General features: G+C 42.5%; 1 protein-coding gene across 1 annotated transcript in view; it reads left to right on the top strand.

The window, feature by feature from the left end:
- The window catches only part of WNT4 (Wnt family member 4), a 92,217-nt gene extending 70,692 nt beyond the window's left edge, over positions 1-21,525 (top strand). Inside the window, exons 3-5 of the mRNA XM_068240564.1 lie at positions 12,702-12,833; positions 15,421-15,563; positions 17,184-21,525. Of these exons, the coding sequence (XP_068096665.1) occupies positions 12,702-12,833; positions 15,421-15,563; positions 17,184-17,651 (743 nt within the window). The 3' untranslated portion in view covers positions 17,652-21,525. The remainder of the gene's footprint in view (positions 1-12,701; positions 12,834-15,420; positions 15,564-17,183) is intronic.
- Positions 21,526-21,950: the final 425 nt, after the last annotated feature.

The raw sequence follows: 21,950 nt of genomic DNA, 5'->3' as shown, positions 1-21,950 counted from the left end.
CAGGGCCTGATTTAATGCCAATATTGGAGAACTTAAGAGAAAATCCAGCAAACCTGGATTTATTAGTGCATGTCTGTGGCAAAAATACCTGGGTCATAGCAGACCACAGAAAGGATTGCTAAAGGGGTAGTGAATTAGTATTAGTGCACAGTTCTGATGTCACATGCATGCACCTGCAATCACACAATTTCTTTATCGACAGCCTGTCAGCAATCCTCCCTATGAACTAAGTATGACACATGCAAGGGTTGCAGATGTTCGCTGCAGAGTACTAGCTAATATTTGTCAATTCAGGTCGGCTGGATCACAAATGTTTTCCAGTGATCTCTAGCCTGGGGACACCTTAGCAAATAAGGTAACAAGAATCGTGCCAACTTATTGAGTCCTGCAACTGGCTACAGTACTACCCTGCCAAGGGAAAAGCATGCAGGTTCTTCAGAGCTGATTTTTCAGGAATCGCCAAAATGATTTATGCCGTGACTGCCATTTCCTGATATCTTAAAATTCCAGCTGTTTATGAAGTCTAGCATTAGGCAACAGGAAGGATTAATGTAAGAAGGCTGCTTGAACACGGATAGTGATTTAAAAGGTAACCTAAAGCAAATTACATCTGGCTAGTTTAATTTACATGGGACTTCTTCCAGCCCCCTGAAGTCCTCCTGGTCCCTTGTTGTCATTACGCCCTGCTCCGTTCAGTCGCTGTTCTACCTCTGAAATCTGGTCAACTCAGCCAGTAGCAGATGCCTCATCTCCAATAGGTTTGCACTCAGCACTTTTCTCTATATGTGATCTTTGGTTGTTCAGATATTTTTTCATTGTAGTAATTGTACTTTTTGTATTTTTGTATTCATTGAGGTATTTCAGGGATATTTTGGTTTCCACTTATCTATACATTTTTGTATGGGACTAATGTCCATGCGAGACACAAATTTTTTTTTGGGCACATACTGTGTGTATGCATGCGCCCACACTATTTGGTGGGGCCAGAGCCGGATTAAGGCTAAATGGGGCCCTAAGCAAAGTAACTGATTTGGGCCCCCCATCATGTCATAATAGAATCAGAAGATGCAGCTGCACAGCAACATGCCGCACACACTGGGGCAGCCAAGCTACTAGTTGCTATGGGCAACAGCCTGCTTTCCTCTGTGGGTGCACAATGCAGGGAATAGCAGCTGCAAAATGCAGAGTGAGAGATGAATGGCTGGGACATTTGCACTCAGGGGCTGGGGCACCCCTGTGAGGAGGGCGCCAGATATCACAGCAGCAGCACTTTCCCCCTGCATTTCCAGCCTGGCAATAGCAGAAAGCTCTGGACACCGCCAAACCGGAAGCCATTTCCCAGACAGAATTACATAACCACCCCCACTACCGAACAACCAATTTCCTCCCAAACTAGACAGCCACATGTGCCTCCATCCCAGTGAATACGATAGTTCAGCAGAGAAGGAAGCCGCAGCGGGGGAGAATGACAGCACCAGAATCACATTCACCTATTGCAATCCAAGCAATAGAGATCCCGTCATCCGGAGCCCATCTGTCTCTTCTAGAGTGCTGCTGCTCTGTTACTACTACTACTATTACTACTTCCTACTTCCTGTCTGATCTGAGAATCAGGAAGTTCAGAGCGAGCGGCTGCACTGTAGAAGAGACAGATGGGTTTCAGATGACGGGATCTCTATCGCTTGGATCATGGATAGGTGAGTGAGCGTTTGCCATCTGCTGCTATCATTCTTGCTGCAGCTGTGGTTATCTGTGGGAAGGGAGGGAGGAGTGGGCAGTGGTAGAGCGCACAGTAGCAGGAGGGGGACCTAGGAGGAGAGCCTGGCTCTGAAAACAATCAGCAGCGCATGGCATCATTTTACAAGACAAGACAAATAACATTTATATATTTATGGCGGACTAAAAGCGCCAGAGCTGCAGCCACTAGGACGCGCCCCATAGGCAGTAGCAGTGTTAGAGAGACTTGCCTAAGGTCTCCTACTGAATAGGTGCTGGCTTACTGAACAGGCAGAGCCGAGATTCGAACCCTGGTCTCCTGTGTCAGAGGCAGAGCCCTTAAAGGGGCTCCGAGCAGTGCCTGTGGGTATGCCTTTAAGCATACCCACAACTAATTCATTACATCCTCACACCTACCAGCATGATGTTTGTAATTATATCCCCCTGGGTTCCTTATATCTCATTGCATTGTGCTGAATCGAGCTGCCGACTTTGGAGAAAAGTCATCCTGTGGCCGCGATCACGAAAATAGCGAAAACTAAAAGTCATAGGGCGGCCGTTTATATATCATTGGAAAGAGGAGAAAGAGAGCTTTAAAATGATATGCATCTTTCCATAGTTACTGCACTGCTCAGAGTCCCTTTAACCATTATACCATCCAGCCACCGCTGACAGGATGGCGAGGGCTGGTTTATGTGCTGATGGGGCCCCTTTGACTCTGAATGGGGCCCCAAGCGACTGCTTTTGTTGCCTGGTTGGTAATCCGGCCCTGGGTGGGGTGCAGGCATGCACAGTTACATTGCACTTTAGCACTTTATTGATTACACTTAATCATGTATTTTTGGCACAGGGAATAATGCATATTGCACTATATTGAAGTGTATAGGGCCCTGACTATACCAGTGAGATTGATTAATTGATTCTGTATTTATTTGGTGTACTTTATGTATTCATTACCAGTGAGGGGTAGTGCCACTTAAAATTGACACGGACCAGGAGAGTTGTATTTTAACTGTTTTTATGATTCGCTTGTTGACCAATAAAACTATATGAATTTGGCATTGATATCCGGAGTATTCATGTGATATTATTATTATTAATACTATTTTTTATATATGGCCTAGATAGGTTTTCTCGTTTTCTTTTGTTATGTGAAGCTGTAAGCTTCATACCAGAGCCTTATTAGCCCCCTTTCCACAGATAGCTGAGCTGCATGCTTGTCAGGCAGAGCCCCCTAAGGCAGGGGTCTCAAACTCAATTTGCCTGGGGGCCGCAGGAGGCAAAGTCAGGATGAGGCTGGGCCGCATAAGGAATTTCACAATCGCGGCGCATCGCCGCCTCTGCCCGCCCCTCTCACTCTTCCTTCACAGGGAGGGGCGGGGAGAGGAGGCGATCAGTGCGACGATTGACGTCAGGAGGGGCAGAGCTGAAGCCGAAAGCTGGTGGATTGCCCCCCGGGTGATTTGAGGGCTCTGCAGCCCTTGTTTAGCGGCGGGGATGCGGCGAACTATAAGGAAGCTTTTGCGGGCGAGGGCCACAAAATATTGTATCGAGGGCCGCAAATGGCCCGCGGGCCGCGAGTTTGAGACCCCTGCCCTATGGGCTGCCATCCACGAGCGTCTTTTTGCGGCAATTACAAGCAGTATTTGGTAACAGTACAGGTGTCATTATCTGACATGCGGTGGTGTCACCTGGCACCAAAATAACACGACTCACCATGTCTGAATACGGTTGTGGCCACACTCAGATGTAACTCCATAGGGGAGGCCAATTTTCCAACTCCTCTGCTGAGCTCCAGCAAGCAAGATTGCTAATTTCAGTGCAGAGCTGTGCCAATGATTTGGGCGCCGCAATAAGCCGTAATGTGAATTACAGCTGTAGCAGCACTCAGTGACTAATTTTGGGGCCGGTGCTCAAATTAAAAAAGCAACCAGCATTAAACATAGCACTAACCTCCCCCAGATGACTGGCAGAGAGGGTAAGCAGCGAAAATCACTTACAGATCATCCGGGCGCCGGTCTTCTCTCCTGAAATCCCAGTGGCTTTGCGGCGTCCTCCGTGCATGGCTCTGACACATTATGTAACCCGATGTGGGTCAGGTGACACACTGGGGAGCAGTATGAGTACGCTACAAAGCCGCTGGGAGCTACAGGAGAGAAACAGACCAGCGCCTAGATGATCTGTATGTCACTTCCGCTGCACACACCCTGCAAATAGGATAGGAATGCCCCCATTCTACCCAGCTAGGCATGCTAGTTAGTTGAGACTGCCGGATGACTGAGTTCCGGTTAATAACATGTACTAACATGAAATTAGACTTTTGTTGCAGAGATATGTATTATAGCAAATGTTATCAAATAACAGCAGGGCTACAATGTAAAGAAAATAACTAGAAAAAATGTTTTTTTAGCCACTATCTATCTATCTACCTATCTATCTATCTATCTATCTATCTATCTATCTATCTATCTATCTATCTGTCTAAATAGCGAAAGATTAGAGTTTCCCTGATTGTTATTTTCTGTTCTGTCACCAAAGAATTCACATTCGAAGTCAGGTACTTACTAGGAGAGGAGATAAGCCAGTTTTCATCCAATGTGAACAAAAAAAGATTTATATTTTGAGCACCAAAAAATCTGGTGCAGTTAAGGTAGCCACTCATCTAGCTATTTTGCATCAAGCAAATAAGCGATTGAATCATGTGAACAGTAGCCAATTCCTGTACATCCAACCAATATCCTCCATCCTGCTCAATCATCACATTGACACGATTCACCCAGATATGGGTCAATTATTGTCGATCATGCATATTGGAACACACTTGATTCTCTCTTGATTTGATAAAATTATTGAATCGGTTGGTCAATCAGGCCACGAAATCGCTAGATATGCACCCATCTTAATAGGTAAAGTGACATTTAGAATCCTTATTTATTTAACAGCTGAAATCTGATTGGTTGCGCTGTGCAGCTGCTTCACTTCAGCTCCGGTTTTCTTTGCTCTGATCTTGATAATCCAGCAGAGACCAGTAAGAAATGAACAGAGGTTCTGACCCTTCCCCCACCCCGTCCAAAATCAACATAAAACCTTTGGCTGGAGTTGAGCTTTAATCAGTGATGGGTTTGGAAAAGCGTTAAAGAGACTCTGTAACAAATTTTTCAGCCTTAGTTCTTCTATCCTATAAGTTCCTATGCCTGTTCTAATCTGCTCTGGCTTACTGCAGTCTTTCCTAACTGCACTGTCTCTGTAATAAATCAATGTATCTTTCCTCTGTCCTGTTTGTCGGGCTAAAGCTTGATTGTGTGGAATGTGCAGGGCTGCTTGTGATTGGTAGAAGCGATACACACCCTCTGCAGGCCCCCTGCACACTCTGAGATGACTCACACACTATGCTTAGCTGAGCCTATTAGAAGCTGGTTAGTTTGTTTGTAAACACTGCCTAAAAATGTTAATTACAAGCCAGGATTGCAGCAGAGAGTGGCAGAAACTGCACAGAGGGGCACAGGAGAAAATAATGAATAGAATGGTATGCTTTTTGAAAACTAAATAAGGAGCGCAAGATATAGGTTAAAAGTTTCCTGTTTTATTATCAGTAAGAAAAGGGGATATATATATATATATATCAGTATATTCGCTGTTACATATGCTCCCACAGGTCTGCAAGCAAATAAACAGACGTGTTACACATATATATAACATTCCACCATGCACTCATTTGGATTCATACACATCTATTACACATCCTCTGGTGACCCTTTTAGGGGGATGAAAAAATATATATGCATGTAAAAATATAAAAAATCTCCTTAAAAAACTTTAAAAAGGAAAAAATGCATAAATTTGTAGTTGCACTTCCAAGACAAGAACCACAATGACTCCGAATCAGCTGACTCGTGGAGGTCCGTGGCATAGCCGCAAGTGGTGCGGCCGGCATATGCGAACGAGGAGACGCTACGATACTCCGCCAGATCCCTGTGCAGACACCCTCTGGATCCTGTGGAGAGAAACCACTGGGGGACAAGTGAGTAACTGTAGAGTGGATCATACCGCTTTTGAGGCTTATACTGCAGGGAATCCTTTGACCTCAGAGGTTTGTTGTGGCCATTGACTTGCACGGAGGAACTCTATTGCAATACAGTGTGAGATCACCACGGGAGGCACATCAGATAATAAGTCCCTGTGCACGGGGAGATCTTTTTGAGGACCCTCATAGGAATTGGTTGCATTGTGGTTCTTGTCTTGGAAGTGCAACTACAAATTTATGCATTTTTTCCTTTTTAAAGTTTTTTAAGGAGATTTTTTATATTTTTACATGCATATATATTTTTTCATCCCCCTAAAAGGGTCACCAGAGGATGTGTAATAGATGTGTATGAATCCAAATGAGTGCATGGTGGAATGTTATATATATGTGTAACACGTCTGTTTATTTGCTTGCAGACCTGTGGGAGCATATGTAACAGCGAATATACTGATATATATATATATATATCCCCTTTTCTTACTGATAATAAAACAGGAAACTTTTAACCTATATCTTGCGCTCCTTATTTAGTTTTCAGATTGATTTGTTTGTTTAGTGGGGGAAGGAGGTACCCCCACAATATAAGGTAGCAGCAGGAAATACTCTACATCTCTCTATCCCGCTATTTGGGTATTTTTTCACATATAGCGCCCCTTAATCTGTTTTTTCCTTTTCAATGGTATGCTTTTTATTGTAATAATATTAGAGTACAGATTCTCTTTAAGCTATGAATTTATCCCAGCGGGCTAACCCATCAGTTGACTTTGGTAGGCATAAAATGCTCAATAATGGTCTGATATTTGAAGGAGCACACATCCCTCCCATAGTTACACCAGATGTGTTCTTATAAATACAACCTTTGAACAGTACTTGTCATTGTGGATCGAGGTATCGCAGCTTCATTTTCCGAGTTGGCAGAAATCAGGTCAGTTTGCGGTAAAAACTACAGGGCAAGTCCTAGCATCTCTTCCAGACTCGCGTCTAAGTCTTCTGCTCGCCTCGTTGTTTGACATTGCTTGTTTTTTCGGGGTTTTGTAAAGAAGGGGAAAGACTTGTGGTAGGTGAGATTTCAGCCTGGAAATACCAGCCATACTCGAATATAAGTCCTCTCTTCTTAGGCAACCACAGTGCAAGACGACCCACACGAGCCTGCTGTTAACCTCAGCTGACTTGGACAGGAATCAGTCCCCGCAAGATCTTAGTCTCAACCTTCTGCTTTGGCAGCCTTTTCCTAATAGGTCGAGTTGTTTGCAATGTGGACTAGCCACCAGTTAGCAACGACCACCAGAGAAGTCCCACTCAATATAGGCTAGCTCTATTCATGGCAGAGGTGAGAGAGAGTCCTGAACTTCCCAGTTAGCAGAAGCTGATAAAACATTCCATCTTCCTAAATAAACGTAGGCAGGATATGTGGTGTATTTGCTAATGTGGTTATTTAATGAACCCTGCGCAAGAAAGCATATTTTATATGTTTAATTTCTGCACCATGTATTTTGCACTTGTTTATGAGTAGTAGTTAACATTAACCTGTATTCACTTTAATTCTACAAAACCACCCGCATACATGGAAAGCAGACACCTACAGATTTCTATAGTATCTACTTTTATATGAGTTTCAGGGTACCCTGGGAGCCAGTTATTAGAGATCTTAATTGGACTTTTGCAGCAGTGATATGTAATAAAGCAACATGTTATCAAATAACAGCAAAGCTACATTGCAAAGAACATTTTCAGACAAAATGTTTATTTTAGCTCTATAGTATCTATCTATCTAGCAATCAGTCTATATAGAGTAAGATAAGGAAAGGGAGTTTCCCCATTTGTTACTTTCTGTTCTGTCACCAAATAATTCCCATTAGAAGTCAGGTACTTACTGGGAGAGGAGACAAGTGCATGGCCATGCCAGTAGCGTTCTGCTAAGGCACAGAAGATGCCAGTCGGCATCTGCTATGGAGGGACCCCCTGGCCACTGGCTGGGAGCAGAGCTGTGCCGAGGGACAGATAGGCTGCCAGGGGCTGGAGGACGCCCCAGGTAAGTAGATCTTGTTTTTTTTTTTTTTTTTTTTAAAGCTTGGATGGTTCCTTTAATAATGGTCTCACATGTAGCTCCTAAAGACCAAGGACAACCTGTCCTGATCTTTAATGATCTTTGTTGGTCAGTGAAGTTGCCCATCATAGTTTTGGTCCAAAAGTACAGGGTGGTCGGTTCGAGATTTTTGACCCAAGCTTAATGTCAGGGTTGGAAGTCTTTATTTCTCATACAATTCACTGGTAAGAATCCTGCACTCCAGTTTACAGTTCCAGCCACCTGATAACCACTTTGAGTCGCTCCCCTCCATTATATTCTGTAGTAGAAAGGTGTACCAGTTACTCTGGTGGAGATATATAGCCACTTGGGAAATTTGAAAAGTCTGTGAGTCCCTCAACATTTTAAATATCAGTGCTGGGCAGATTCATCCATTGTTATTATTATCATCATCATCATATCATCAGATGCTCAGATCAAGGGTTGGATGGTTTGATTAGCTCCTCCCACTTTCACACTTGTCTTACACTAGCTTTGCTCTAATTTTTTTCCACTGGTTTTGATAAATCTGCTCAATCCCTTTGTCACAACTTAGTCATTTAATTTTCACAAGAGGAACAGAGTTTGAGCAATAATTAAATACTGGATTGTTCAATACTCTCTAAGGACAATAAATTACAGATTTTATTCTTATTCACTGCTCCACAGTTTTCCTAACAGAGACTTTAATATAACAGTAGGGTATTGTACCGTGTTAGCCATCAGTAAAAGCAAGAAGTTTTAAACCAGGATGATACCATTTATTGGCTAACTAAAAATGAATAAAAATAAGCAAGCTTTCGGCCTTGCAGCCTTCGTCTGGCTTATAAGCCAGACAAAGGCTGCAAGGCCGAAAGCTTGCTTATTTTTATTCATTTTTAGTTAGCCAATAAATGGTATCATCCTGGTTTAAAACTTCTAGACTTTAATATGTCCAGGTGTTTAGCCCAACTGTTGAAAAGCTCCTCCTCCTACAAGCTCCTCCCCTATATGGCAAATTACTCCTGCAGCATGAGTATTACCAGGCAGTCTGGATTCCACAAGGAGCACAGATTTCAGGCTTGCAAAAAAGATTGCACTTTTTTACACTGCAGAATGTGTTGTATTTGCATTTTTAGAAATCAGTGCTACATATGTTGCTGTGTTACTGAATATGGGAAAGCCAGTTGTATGCGGTACAGTGTTAGCCATGGAGAAAAGCCAAAGACATAACAACAAAAGTTGTTTAGGTAATACTTTTAATGGCTAACTACAATCTCCTTCACAAGCTTTAGACATTTTAAGTTTCTTCTTCAGGCATAATACAAAACTGGTTTAGAATGATTTGAAGCTATTTCTTATATGCCCAACCTTATGTAAGAACCGTATAATGCCTGGAACCCCCTAGCAGCACTTTTCTCCGCTCTTGTGATATGAAAAGCTCTTGCTAATGTAATGCTATGTAAGTGATCCCTCTTGAGGGATCTTTTAAAAATCCCCCATAATATTACATTAGTAACCTTTTTTTTCACACCACAAGTGCTGAAAAGTGCTGCTAGTGGGTTCCAGAACTAAAACTATTTATTTCTTACATACACAACCTTATATAAGTGGTTTTATACAATTCTGATCCACTTCTGTCTCATGCCTGAAGAAGAAACTTAAAGTTTTAAAAGCTTGCAAGGAAATCTTGTATAGCTACTCATTAAAGGAAATTGCAAGTCTTAAAAAAAAAAAGAGCAGTTAAACTTCCCTGGGGCTACTTGTTGCGCCCTGCAGTCCTCCTGTGTGTGCGCTGTTCTTCCGTTACCCTCCAGCCAGCAGTGGCGACGCCTTCAAGCTCCTCCTCTTCACGTCCCTGTGCACAGCAGCATTCTGCGCATGCACAGTATGGGAAAAATTGCTATTGCGCATGCAATCGGTGTGCACAGCTCAGGGCTGCGCAAGTGCACTAGCCTTCAAGTGGCCACTACCGGCTAAGTTTGACTGCTTTTTTTTTAGACTTTAGACCTTTTCAGGGTATTACCTAAACAACTTTTGTTGTTATGTCTTTAAATATAAGCAAAGACACAAATGCAACCAACATAGCAAAAACAAGCACAGCTGTATTTTTGCAAGCACGCATTTGATAGTGTGAAGGAGGCCTAAGGAATAGGAAGCATAACAAATAGAAGGCATAACTACAAATCCATATTTTGTATTAGGGTCCAGTTAGCCCATTAGTACTCTCTGGGATTCACCTGCACATTTCCTCAGTGCTGCAGTCTTCCAGGAGTTGCTGTGTGAACTGAGAATATGGCCCAGTGCACACCGAGCGGTTTTAGGAGTGATCCGCCAACCGCATCCGCCTGTGAAAACACTTGGCTAATGTATTTCAATGGGATGGTGCACACCAGCTGTTTGAGGTTTTTAGCAAACCGCAAACGTGCCTCCTGCTGCACGTTTGCGGTTTGCAGAAACGTTTCTGCCTCAATGTAAAGTATAGGAAAAATGCAAACCGCTGTGGAAAACGCTAGATCAGAGCGGTTTTCCAGGCGTTTTTGTTACAGAAGCTGTTCAGTAACAGCTTTTACTGTAACAATATTTGTAATCTGCTACACAAAAACGCTCCCAAAAACGCTAGGCATGTTTAGAAAACCTCTCTAAACATGCCTAGAATCGCTAATCTGCTTCAAAAACCGCTAGCGTTTTGCAGATCTGCTAGCGGTTTTGGTGTGCACTGGGCCTATAAGGAAAAAACATTGACTGTGGCCCAGGAGGTTGCATGTCGTGTTTGACGTTTATGATACACAACTTGTAAAATCTTTGGAAGTGCTTTTACAACTGCAGGACACAATGATAGATGAAAACAGCAAACATCCAATCTAATGAAAACTTTTCTGTGGACTAGACATAATAAATATTTGGAGAAGAATGCCGCAGGGGTAAACTGGGACAGCTGTGAAGATGTTTTCTATTGCAGGAAGCTGCTTGTTCACCATCACAGATATAATATGTTGTGTTATAAAGGGGAAACTGGTCACTTTCAGCAAGAACTCTTTCTGAGCTGAATTGTAAAGTTTAGCTGAAGGTAATAGTTGACTTCTACATTACAAGCTTTATACACTCCCAAGTCTCTAACATTTCTAATTGGTATGGTCAATGAGATGCAAATAATTTAGATTTGATGCAGGATTGGGCAAATAATGTTTACAAATTTATGCCGTTTGAAAATGGAGCAGTTGTGTCACAGCAGGTGATTTGGGTGCACGCTCACTGCCGCACTGCGCACTTAACGACCGCCTAACGCCCATATGCGTCGGCAGGTCATTAGTGGTATAGCATGGAAACGGCCACTCGATCGAGCGGCCTTTCCATGCCAGTTCACGGAGACTGCCTCCGTGAACAGTGTGCGAGCCGCCGATCGCGGCTCGCACGCATAATGTTAACATGCGGGGAAGGAATCCCTGCTGTTTACATCACATGTCGCTGCTGCGCAGCAGCGCCGTGACGTAGATCGGCGATCCCCGGCCTCCGATTGGCCGGGGATCGCCGGCATCTGATAGGCAGAAGCCTATCCTATCAGAGGACAAGGCAGAGGGAGGTGAGCAGAGGGAGCCCGGAAAACGCTGCGGAGGGGGGCTTTGAAGAGCCCCCCCCCCCCCCCCGCAAATCAATAGTAGCCGGCGGCGATCAGACCCCCCCTGCAGGACATCCCCCTAGTGGGGAAAAAAGGGGGGAAGTCTGATCGCCCTGCCACATTCCTGATCGGTGCTGGGGCTGTAGAGCCAATGCAGCACCGATCATTGCAAAATCCCCTGGTCCTTAAGTGGTTAATCTGGGCACCCCCATAGATGTAATGTTCTTACATCTATAACGGCACAGTGGGATTTACAGTGTAATGTGGGTGCTGGTGGTAGCCAGACCCTGAATTGCTTCTCCCTCTGAGTTGCTAGGACTTAGAGGGGGAATAAAATTTAATGCCCTTATTCAGCACACCCAGCGCCCAACTGAATGGGCGACGAGTACATATGTTACATCACCCCCAAGATAAAATTCAATTGGCCCATGTTCAAGTTGCCTTGATTTGCATAGTCTTGCATAAACTTGGAATTATTTGCATCCCAATTAGAAATGTTAGAGACTTGGGAGTGTATAAAGCTTGTAATATGATTTTTTTATGTCATTGATTTCAAAACAATCTCAAATGAAAGTACAAAAGTCTTCAGCAATCATGTGATCACATTAGGACTGAGGCCCACTGGAGCGCTTTCAGCTGCACCTTGGGATCAATGATGATCACCAGCAATACCAAAAAGCGATATGCTGATGAAAGTGAATGGAGGGGAAACCACAGGAGCAATTGCGATTTGGCCAAATTGCAATCGCAGGTTCTGCAACATTTTTGGAGTGATTGCGCTCCAATGCAAATATGGGAGCGCTGCAAAAACACTTTTCAAAAGCGACTTTGCAGTGACTTTGTGGGCAATTCCCCTGTGTAAATAAAGTTTAAACTACTTGCTGAGTCTCCTGGGTTCCATTTTCGACGACTTTGGACACGTAGCTCCGCCCCCTAGCACAAGAGGTGCTTCTCTGTTTGGAAGCCAGCGGAAATGGAGACCCAAGAGTAGTTTAAACTTTATTAACACTGGATGCAAAAGTTAAAAACAAATCAGTACTGCAGTACAATCACCTTCAGCTGTAAAAGTAATACCTTTTAACTTTTTCCGACCACCATACAAATCACACCAGAAACCTCTGTAGCAAATGCTAGCAAAAACGCTAGCAAAATTACTGATTGGCGATCTGTAGTGGGTCCCAGGCCTAAACTGATTGATTCAGTTCAGCCTAATCCATATTGAAAAATTGCAGTCATGCTTTTAAACCTCTACTGATGTAAAGGAGATCTCTGAATTTGCTGTTACCTTTGTGTTGCAGGCACCAGAGAAGCAGCGTTTGTCTACGCAATATCATCAGCGGGGGTTGCCTTTGCAGTTACCCGGGCATGCAGCAGTGGAGATCTGGAAAAATGTGGCTGTGACCGGACTGTACATGGCGTAAGCCCTCAAGGTCTGTAGCCACCATTTGCATTGTGCTATTTGTTATCTCATGTCTCAGCTTTTGACAGCATAAACTAAGAATGCTTTATAAAATGGGTAGTAGAGCAGACAAGACTACTCTGAGCCTCGGAATCATCCTCAGAAAAATGATAGTAGCTAATAGCTTAAATACTTAGTTCAGCCTTTCATTTTTTAATGCATACGATAGTCAATTTGCATTACACATCTGTTCTTTTTGCAATACATATATTGAAAGTATGGGCTTCTGGCAGTCTGTATCCAGCAGCTCTTTATTGCTAGGAGAGTAATGGTCCCTTCCCCAGCACAAAGCAAAAACACACACGCTGTAGAAGGAAAGGGGCTGGCACTACATGGGTCCCATTGCGGGCGAGGCTAGGGTAGTGACAGAGCTCTCACCCTTCAACCGGGCTACTTCAGCGTGCTCTGGTGTATAGATACAGTATATACTTCGCATGGAGAGTGAAAGTGAACCGCCACTGTTGAAATGTAGCTTTATTACTTCCAAGTTTAAAACAGCTGCTCAAACAGGCAGAGTTTCATCACAAATAAAAGTGATTGACAATTGAACATACCATCATGGGTAAGGGCTGATGTTGAGTGCAGTGGGTGCAGGGGGCTGTAGCCTGACGGCCGTTTCGCGCTGTGTAGCGCTCCTACGGAGGCAGCCTCCGTAGAAGCTCTACACCACGCAAAACGGCTGTCAGGCTCCAGCCCCCTGCACCCACCGCACTTAACACCAGCCCTCACCCATGATGGTATGTTCAATTGTCAATCACTTTTATTTGTGATGAAACTTTGCCTGTTTGAGCAGCTGTTTTAAACTTGGAAGAAATAAAGCTACATTTCAACAGTGCCGGTTCACTTTCACTTTCCATGCGAAGTACAAAGCAAAATCACCTGACCCTGCCCAGCTCCTCCCACTACTAGCAGAGATTAGATGTTCCTGGCCAGCATTGCCACTTTATAAAAAATGTGTACTGCTCATCATGCCTGCCTGATTCCAGAAAAAAGCCATTTTACTGCTGTTTTATATATGTTTTATAAACATGTAGGGGAGGGTAAATGTTTTATCATACAAAGAGCAGGAAGGAACCACCAGACAGGAAGTAATGATGCACAACTGTTGTGTTGTAGTGCTCACCAGCAGCATAGAGGAGGTGGGCAGGGCCAGCTGTGTGCTCTCAGCGAAAGACTGGCTGGTGCTTTTCCTGGGCAATCTTCCGTCTCTTTACTATATAGTGGCCACTCCCATATAATATATTTAATAATATATATCTAGGGTTTCCCATGACCTAAAACCTATGCCTTCCCCAACTAACTTCCCTGCTTTCTGCCTAACTTTCTAATATCCCCCTGAGCTTACACTGGTCTTAACCCATTTATACTATTACTTTACCTCCATAGCTTGGTACTTTAGTTTCAACTAGCCACATGCTGAGAACACCCTGAGATATTTGATATGCATTGGTTGGCATCAGAATTGGAGATGAGTTAAGTGTCAGACATCCATATAAAGTTGCAGGCAGTTTTCTAGCTGTCCTGATACCCAGCAGAGGCACACCAGCCATAGAATCATCAGCTCAGCCTGAGAAGAATGAAAACAACACAAGAGATATGACTCCCTTTGCTGTAGCCTTGTCTTTATTTTACCCTAGTAATGTAATGTTAGGTGGCTGGGAAAACCCTGCTTTGTTCTGGTTTAGTAGAGGATCCACAGTGCAATGCTAATAATTGTCTAAGCACTACATTACTCTGCAATTTATTAACCAAAAAGCCCCCAAGGCTATTATAGTCAGGAAGTTCAATAACAGAAGTCATAGAAGCAAAGCAGCCAGGTGGGATAATTAAGGAAAATGGAAACAGTGCTTTACAAGAGACTTCAATGTGAGAATATAATAAATGTATACATTGTTTCTTGTCATCACTGTATGATTCTGTTGGCTGTTTGTATCACTTATTGTAAACTTTGATTTGGTATTATCAATGTATAGCTACTCACCGGAAGAGCTTGTTTTTATCTGAGTGGAAGGTCTTTGATTAGCTAATGAAAACTTCTTTAACCCTTTAGCAGCCAATTTATTTAAAGGCTTGCAAGTGCTCTATGCCAATTTATGTTAGCACATTTTTTTTATTTATTTGTTGTATTTCCCTGCTTATAATAAGCACTGCTGCAATGTGTATTTATGGACACTTGTCACTAGGAGGCAGTGTGAGACAATAATAGAGCACACCTGCTTTCAGTTTCTATAGTTTCTGCTAGTAGAGAGAGATCAAAGCATTCCAAGAATTTACAGCATAACCAGTTCTTATCTCAAACTAGATAACACTATTGAAGCTTCTAATGGGTTAATGGGCCAAGTCAGGAGCCATTTCCCCAGCCATTTCTTGCAATACAGACTGCCAGAGCTACAGGCTATAAGCTATGCTAAAGAATCCTTCAGTCAAAAACAAATAACTAATGTCTGTGCAGACAATAATCTGCTGCAATAACAAATTAATAAAGTAACTAGTTCCTGTCATTGTATCTGTCTGTTATAGATGGAAAAGATTTGACATTTTCTCCCATCCGCCTTTAGGATTCCAGTGGTCTGGCTGTTCGGATAATATTGCATATGGAGTAGCTTTCTCACAGTCCTTTGTTGATGTCAGAGAGCGGGGTAAAGGGGCGTCCTCCAGCCGAGCTCTTATGAATCTGCACAACAATGAGGCAGGAAGAAAGGTAAGCTATCAGTGGATATACTGCTCCTTCTGGATGCATTCCTGAGCTGTTCTGTAAACATGTTCACCAGCTGATTGGCAGATTCAAAAAAATGTATACCTCTCTATATACTTCAGTTTTCCCATGTGATATATTAACAACATTGTACCTCTTCTGTAGAAATGCCCCACTTCCTGTTAATTTGTGCCATTCCAGGTGCTTTTACAGGTTGTGCGAGTACCCATATAATAAAAATAATATATCAGCCCTAAAATTGCTCCTCGATAAATGATACAATAATGGTCTAACCTGTGGATATCAGAGAATCCTCAGGATGCATTAAGTATGTGTGCATTGTCCCAATCATTTCGGGGCCAGATAGGTCCCCTTTGTCAAGGCACAAACAGACAAAGCATATACAGAATATTTTGTGCTTTGACAAAGGGGACCTATCTGGCCCCGAAACAATAGTCGGATTGGACGAAGCATAATTGTATATGTGTGCATTGGGACAATAAACTTAATTGTTCCTTAAGAAGTCTGTGTGCGGATCCCCTTTTTGATTTCTGTAAAATATTCAGACGTGAATAATAAGTATCGCTTCAGGCAGAGAAAGTAGCAGGCACTCAGACATGGATGTCACAGGTGCTGCACTCAAGATGGATATGATGGATCTTCAACCAGAACTAGTTTTTGTTTGTTTTTTTAGTTTTGCATAGCCTGAGGAAAGTACTTAGTCTTTTCTTTTTATTATAATCTGTGATGTTGTTTCGTAGGTTTATTTTCATCCTCTGGGAGGCCCCAACAAGAACACAGGACATAATAATAACACTCTGTTACTAATAAGACAAGGCTCAGGGAAATGCTTTGTTCAGCTGAATGTAGATGTGGAGAGCGTAATAAAAGAAATCTCTTGCTTCACAAATCTAAGTTTATTTTTTCATGTGTAAGAAAATCACTTAAAAGGGACCACATATGTGATAATGTGGTCGTTGAAACGAGTGATAAGTCTGACAAATGCAGATTATCACTGTGACATTTTGCTATCTTGCAGCTTGCAGTTACTGATAGGACAGCATTAAGCTGGTTACACACGGATGACAAACGTCACCTCCAAGAAATCAGGACTCATCTCCTTAGTTGACAATTCAGGCCAAGTTCTGTACAGACACTTTGCCAGCCTGTGGGTGCCTAATCCTAACACCCCCCCCCCCCCCCATGGCGCCTAACCCTCCTCCTTGTGGCTCCTAATGCTAAAACCTCCCTGGTGGGTCCTACCCCTAACCCCCTACCCAAGTGCCTAAACCTTAACCCTCTCCCTTCCGCAGAGCTGCTATTTGTGGCAAAGAAGGTAGATTTGGGTGCACGGAGGTGCCACTGCAAAGCTGCGATTTGCTGCTAACAAAGTAAATTGAGGTGCCCAATAGGATTGTGGGCACCGAGGCATGCAGATATGCAAATAGGCATTGCATAGTGGGTGCCTATAATGGTGCCCTTTTTTCGGTAAGGGCTCCTTCGCCATTTTTTCCTTATTCACTGAAAATTATCCATACACCTTACAGAATTCCTGGATATGTACTGTATAAATTAGATGCAATAAACAAAATTAACACCTAAAATGTTCTTTCTTTTCTTTATTAGGCCATCCTTAACAACATGCGAGTGGAGTGTAAGTGCCATGGGGTCTCTGGGTCTTGTGAAGTGAAGACCTGTTGGAAAGCAATGCCCCCATTTCGTAAAGTCGGGAACGTCCTGAAGGAGAAATTTGATGGCGCCACTGAAGTGGAGCAGAAAAAGATTGGCACCACGAAAGTCCTGGTACCTAAAAATTCTCAGTTCAAGCCACATACAGATGAAGACTTGGTTTATCTCGACTCAAGCCCTGACTTCTGTGACCATGACTTAAAAAATGGTGTTCTGGGAACTACAGGCCGCCAGTGCAACAAGACTTCCAAAGCCATCGATGGTTGTGAGCTCATGTGCTGCGGTCGAGGCTTTCACACGGAGGAAGTGGAAATAGTGGAGAGATGCAGCTGCAAGTTTCACTGGTGCTGCTTTGTCAAATGTAAACAGTGCCACAAAGTGGTGGAAATGCATACGTGCCGGTGATCTCTGCAAAAAAAATTTTTTACTTTCACCAGAATGGACAACACAGACTTCTCTGACCCATCAACGTCATTCCGTTCGCCAAGGCTGGTGAAGTTCCATAGACTGCAAAAAAGGAGGGACAGTAGATTTTTTAAAGGAGAGAATATTTAAAGTCCCAAAATATCACTGATGTATATTTGTGTCCTTGTCCTTATTTATTGCCGACAAACATGGAAGTTGTGTGTCGGTGCCTGCCATCAACACATGGTGGAATTTACTTTCCCGTTGCTGCTTCTATGATGATGTAGACCAATACAGAACCTATAAAAAAACTGCTGAAGAAATGGAACTCCTGAAATATAAAAGAAAAAACAATACAAATTTAAAAAAAAATAACAAAAACCTATATAGGATGACCACTACACAGTTTTCTATTCCATTGACCATTGACTAACTTCCACCAGATGACCAAAATAACTAATGGAAACTTCATTATATTTTTTAAATGAAAACAAAAAAGGCTAGCATAGGTATTCTATATCTATATCGATGTATATAAGTATATATATTCTTGTTTTGTATTATGAATATTTCTGTACAAAAAAAAGGATTTTTAAGACGACAATAAGGTTGAGATAAGGTTCTTGGTGTATTTTCTCATTCTTTGAAGACAACCCATTGTCACACATAGTCCCTTTTCTTTTCTTCGTTCTTTGTGTTGCCTGCTGAATTTTGTTCCCAAAAAGCCAATTAGATGTTGTCTCGGCATCGACCTTTAATGCTGAACTCTGGCCGGCCTAACAGATACTAGTTTGTACAGCTATATAAACCTAACTAGATATTTCCTGTGTTAGAAGTGACCACTAATATCTACAAAAGATCACTCTCAGTATCCTAATGAGATGCTGTTGCAAGTGGACATTAGAATTAAGGTGTGTACACACACACACAATGGTTGTTGCCTGAAGAGATTGGTTAGATCTCCCAAGCAACAGTTCAGGGGCAAAGTGTTGAACAGACACCCCACTCTGTTATAGCAGAGCAAAGTGTCTGTTTCTATGGGGAACCGAAAAAAAGGATGGCAACAAGGCAAATGACGCAGCAGCTTCCAGTGGGAGGGCTAATGATGGAAACTGTGCACTCTGCGGTCGCTGTTGTTTAAAGATTCAGTGTTCTGGGGACACCTCTATACACAATAAATGGTTAGTACGGCTCAACCCCAATGAAGTAGCCTCTGCTAGTGCAGGAACCAGGGTCTCATCAAGTCAGCACAATATGTACAAACAATAATAGCACAACCAGCATAGTAAAATTCCCAAATGTATTGCATCAAAATCACATGGTACAGTACAAAAAGCTCAAGCATATCAGGCAGGTAATCAAGCCTTGGCCATATCCCACCAATGATCTATATCTAAGGGATGATTACCTGGCTGCACCACACGCATGAGCCTTTGTACTGTACCATGTGCTTTTGGACTCTTGTGCAGAGACACCTGTACATTGTACACTGGCTTGTTACAAATGACTGCCTCGGATGAGTTTAGGTTTCTCAGTGAAGGACGGCTCATTCTCAGTGTTTTCTCAATGACAGGAACCAGTTTCTCCTGTCTGTTTGTAGCCTGTTGTCTTGTTGAGCACTTGAGTGTCTTCCCTCACTGCACTGAGTGTTATGTTGAGAGGTGTCTCAGTTAGTCAGCATGAGATTCTTACATTTATATAACAGAAGGATTTCAAAAATGCTGTTCGTTTTACGAGAAAAAAAAAGGTATTTCTCGAAGTCCAAGACCAATGAAAGAATAAATATTCAAGATACTAGGGAAATTGGTTAGAATGTCATTTGAGCTTTTATTGCTGTCTGTGTCCCCATTGCTTGCTGTACTGACGGCTGGAACAGTCACCATATTTCTGCCCATACTGCATTGGTTATATGACAGATTAGGGCCTGTACACACTGCTGCACTTGCGCTGCGCTTTTCAAATCGCATGCGCTTTTTAATCGCAAGGTCTTTTGAAAAATAATGAAAATCGTGGAGACCTGTACACACTGGTGCAATGCGCTTTTCCTATTCTCATGAAGGCTTGCGATTTAAAAATCGCATGCGATTTTAAAAGCGCAGCAGTGTGTACAGGCCCTAAGTCATACTTGGGTAAACCTCTGATCCTTTATGGGGCATAGAAGATTCACTTATATCTGAATGGTTATCATGGTAAAGGCAGTCATATCATGAATGAATACTGCCAGCTGGATTCTGTGGTTACACGTCAGCAATAGACAGCAGAAGAAAAAAACAAAATGTTGTTGTAGGCATTTTCATTGTCTGATGCAAGCTTTCAAGCGAACACTCCGTTCTCTTTCTCAAGCATGATTTCTGAGTAAGGGAACTGAGTGTTCTCAATAGCTTGCTTTAGAAAATAGACAGCCAGTAAAATATATTACATACAGCAAGAATAGATAGATATTGATAGATTATACCTGACTGCATGGGTGCTTCTACTGTACCCTGCGTTGTCTAAGGCAGGACATTCTCCCTATATTCCAATCTCCACTGTCCCAGATAGTGCAAGCCAATGCATGAAAGTGAAAGGCTTCAGTTACCCATCAACTAGTAAGCCACTCTGTTAAATCATCATCTGCCGATAATGGATTAGCAGCTAGTGGTTTTCATTTGCTAGTATCTCTACCACTTCCTAGGTCACTGGAGATTTGGAAGTTAGGAGAATTTTGCACTCATTCCTAGTGCTTGGTTTGGGCATTGTACCTCTGGATCTAACTATACACATATTGGAACAGCTTTTGAGAGGGCTTTGTCACCCAGTACTTGGGGATTGTTAAATAATAAGTTACACCAATGTCGACAAGTTTGAAGAACCCGGTTCCTTTTCAAGAATTTACGGAAGAATGTTAATATTATTCTGAAGAATCCAGTAGCGACCTGAAAATGTTGTGATTCATGAAAGTTTAAAGTTCTAGTTCACCTTCAAATTTTTGTTGTATTAGGTAGATTATACCATAATGTGACGTGTACAAGGTTTTGCACATTGCTCATAGACAATTTAGTATTATTCATTTGTGTATTATCTTGCTGGCTGGGTCTGCAAAACTATCTTCCCGTGTCAAAGATGAATGCTGCTTGCCTGAGAGAACAGCAAGTCTGTGAGCTATCCAATCTCCTCCCACTATCCCATCAAAAACCAGTTGTGGAGAAGCTGGGATGGGTCACCAGCTAGTCTTTGCCGTGAGCACAGAGCTGAATACTTGAGTCTGTTCATATCATATAACTGCTACTGAGAGTTTAATTATTTATGGCCAGCGTTGCAGGCACAGCTCAATCTCATCTTCCTGTCTATTTTCTATCTGCTTAGTATATAATAAGACATTTACTTTCTTCTCCTCTCCAGTGTGTTTATGAAGGGGCTGAATAAAAGCAGTGACTGCAGGCAGGGCAAGGTGATGAGAAGTATTGGGGATTTTTATAAACAAACTGGGGGAGGGGGATTACACACTGAGCTGGGAGGAACTAAACAGGAAAATAAGACTGTGCTGAGCTGTAGCTGCAATGCTGCCCACAAAGAGTTAGTTTCTCAGCAGCAAAGGGAAGAGGTGGGGGCGGGAGCAGGTGATGGCTCTGAGATGGGGAGTAGGTGTTGTTCTCTAGTTGGAGAATGCCCACTTCTGGCCTTTCCAAAAATTTTGTTGTTTTTTTTTGGAACAGCTGCTGCGTTAAATTTAAGGAAAATTGTGTAAGTAATGACATAGACCCTGGTTTACTTTTACTTACAATGAAAAATCTCGTAGTGTGAACTAGGGCTTTAATTTATGTCTTATGTTGATTCCCGAGAATAAACCATTTTTTCAAAGAAATATTTCTTAAATAAATGACAATTTCCTGTGGGACTCGTGAGTTTTGTAAGTAAAAGAGGATCTACAGTATCTTAAATGCTGTGTAACAAAGATGCAGCACAGTGTACAATATGGCTTGAAGCTTAATTGCTTCAAAAACATACCACCTACAGGAGAGAAGTAGCACTGAAAACAAATTGAATTTTCACACAAATGTCATTGCATATTATTAATAAAATACTGTTTTAGCCCGGAGGAAAGAATGTACTGATTAAGTTGCCCTAAATTAACTTTGAAACAGCTGAAAGGGTATTTTGTAAATAAGAGAAGAAAACCTGTTGTGTGAGAAAACTCTACAAATGTAATGATTCAGGGCCGTAATGTGGTACGAAAGTCTGATTCATCAAGGTGCAGAAAATTTCACATTTATATGCCGTGTATTTTATAGGGTACCTGAACTCAGGATATCTTCAACT

Source organism: Hyperolius riggenbachi, chromosome 6 (assembly GCF_040937935.1).
Source record: "Hyperolius riggenbachi isolate aHypRig1 chromosome 6, aHypRig1.pri, whole genome shotgun sequence".
In the NCBI taxonomy this organism is placed as follows: Eukaryota; Metazoa; Chordata; class Amphibia; order Anura; family Hyperoliidae; genus Hyperolius; species Hyperolius riggenbachi.
This window is presented reverse-complemented; position numbering and strand designations above follow the sequence as displayed.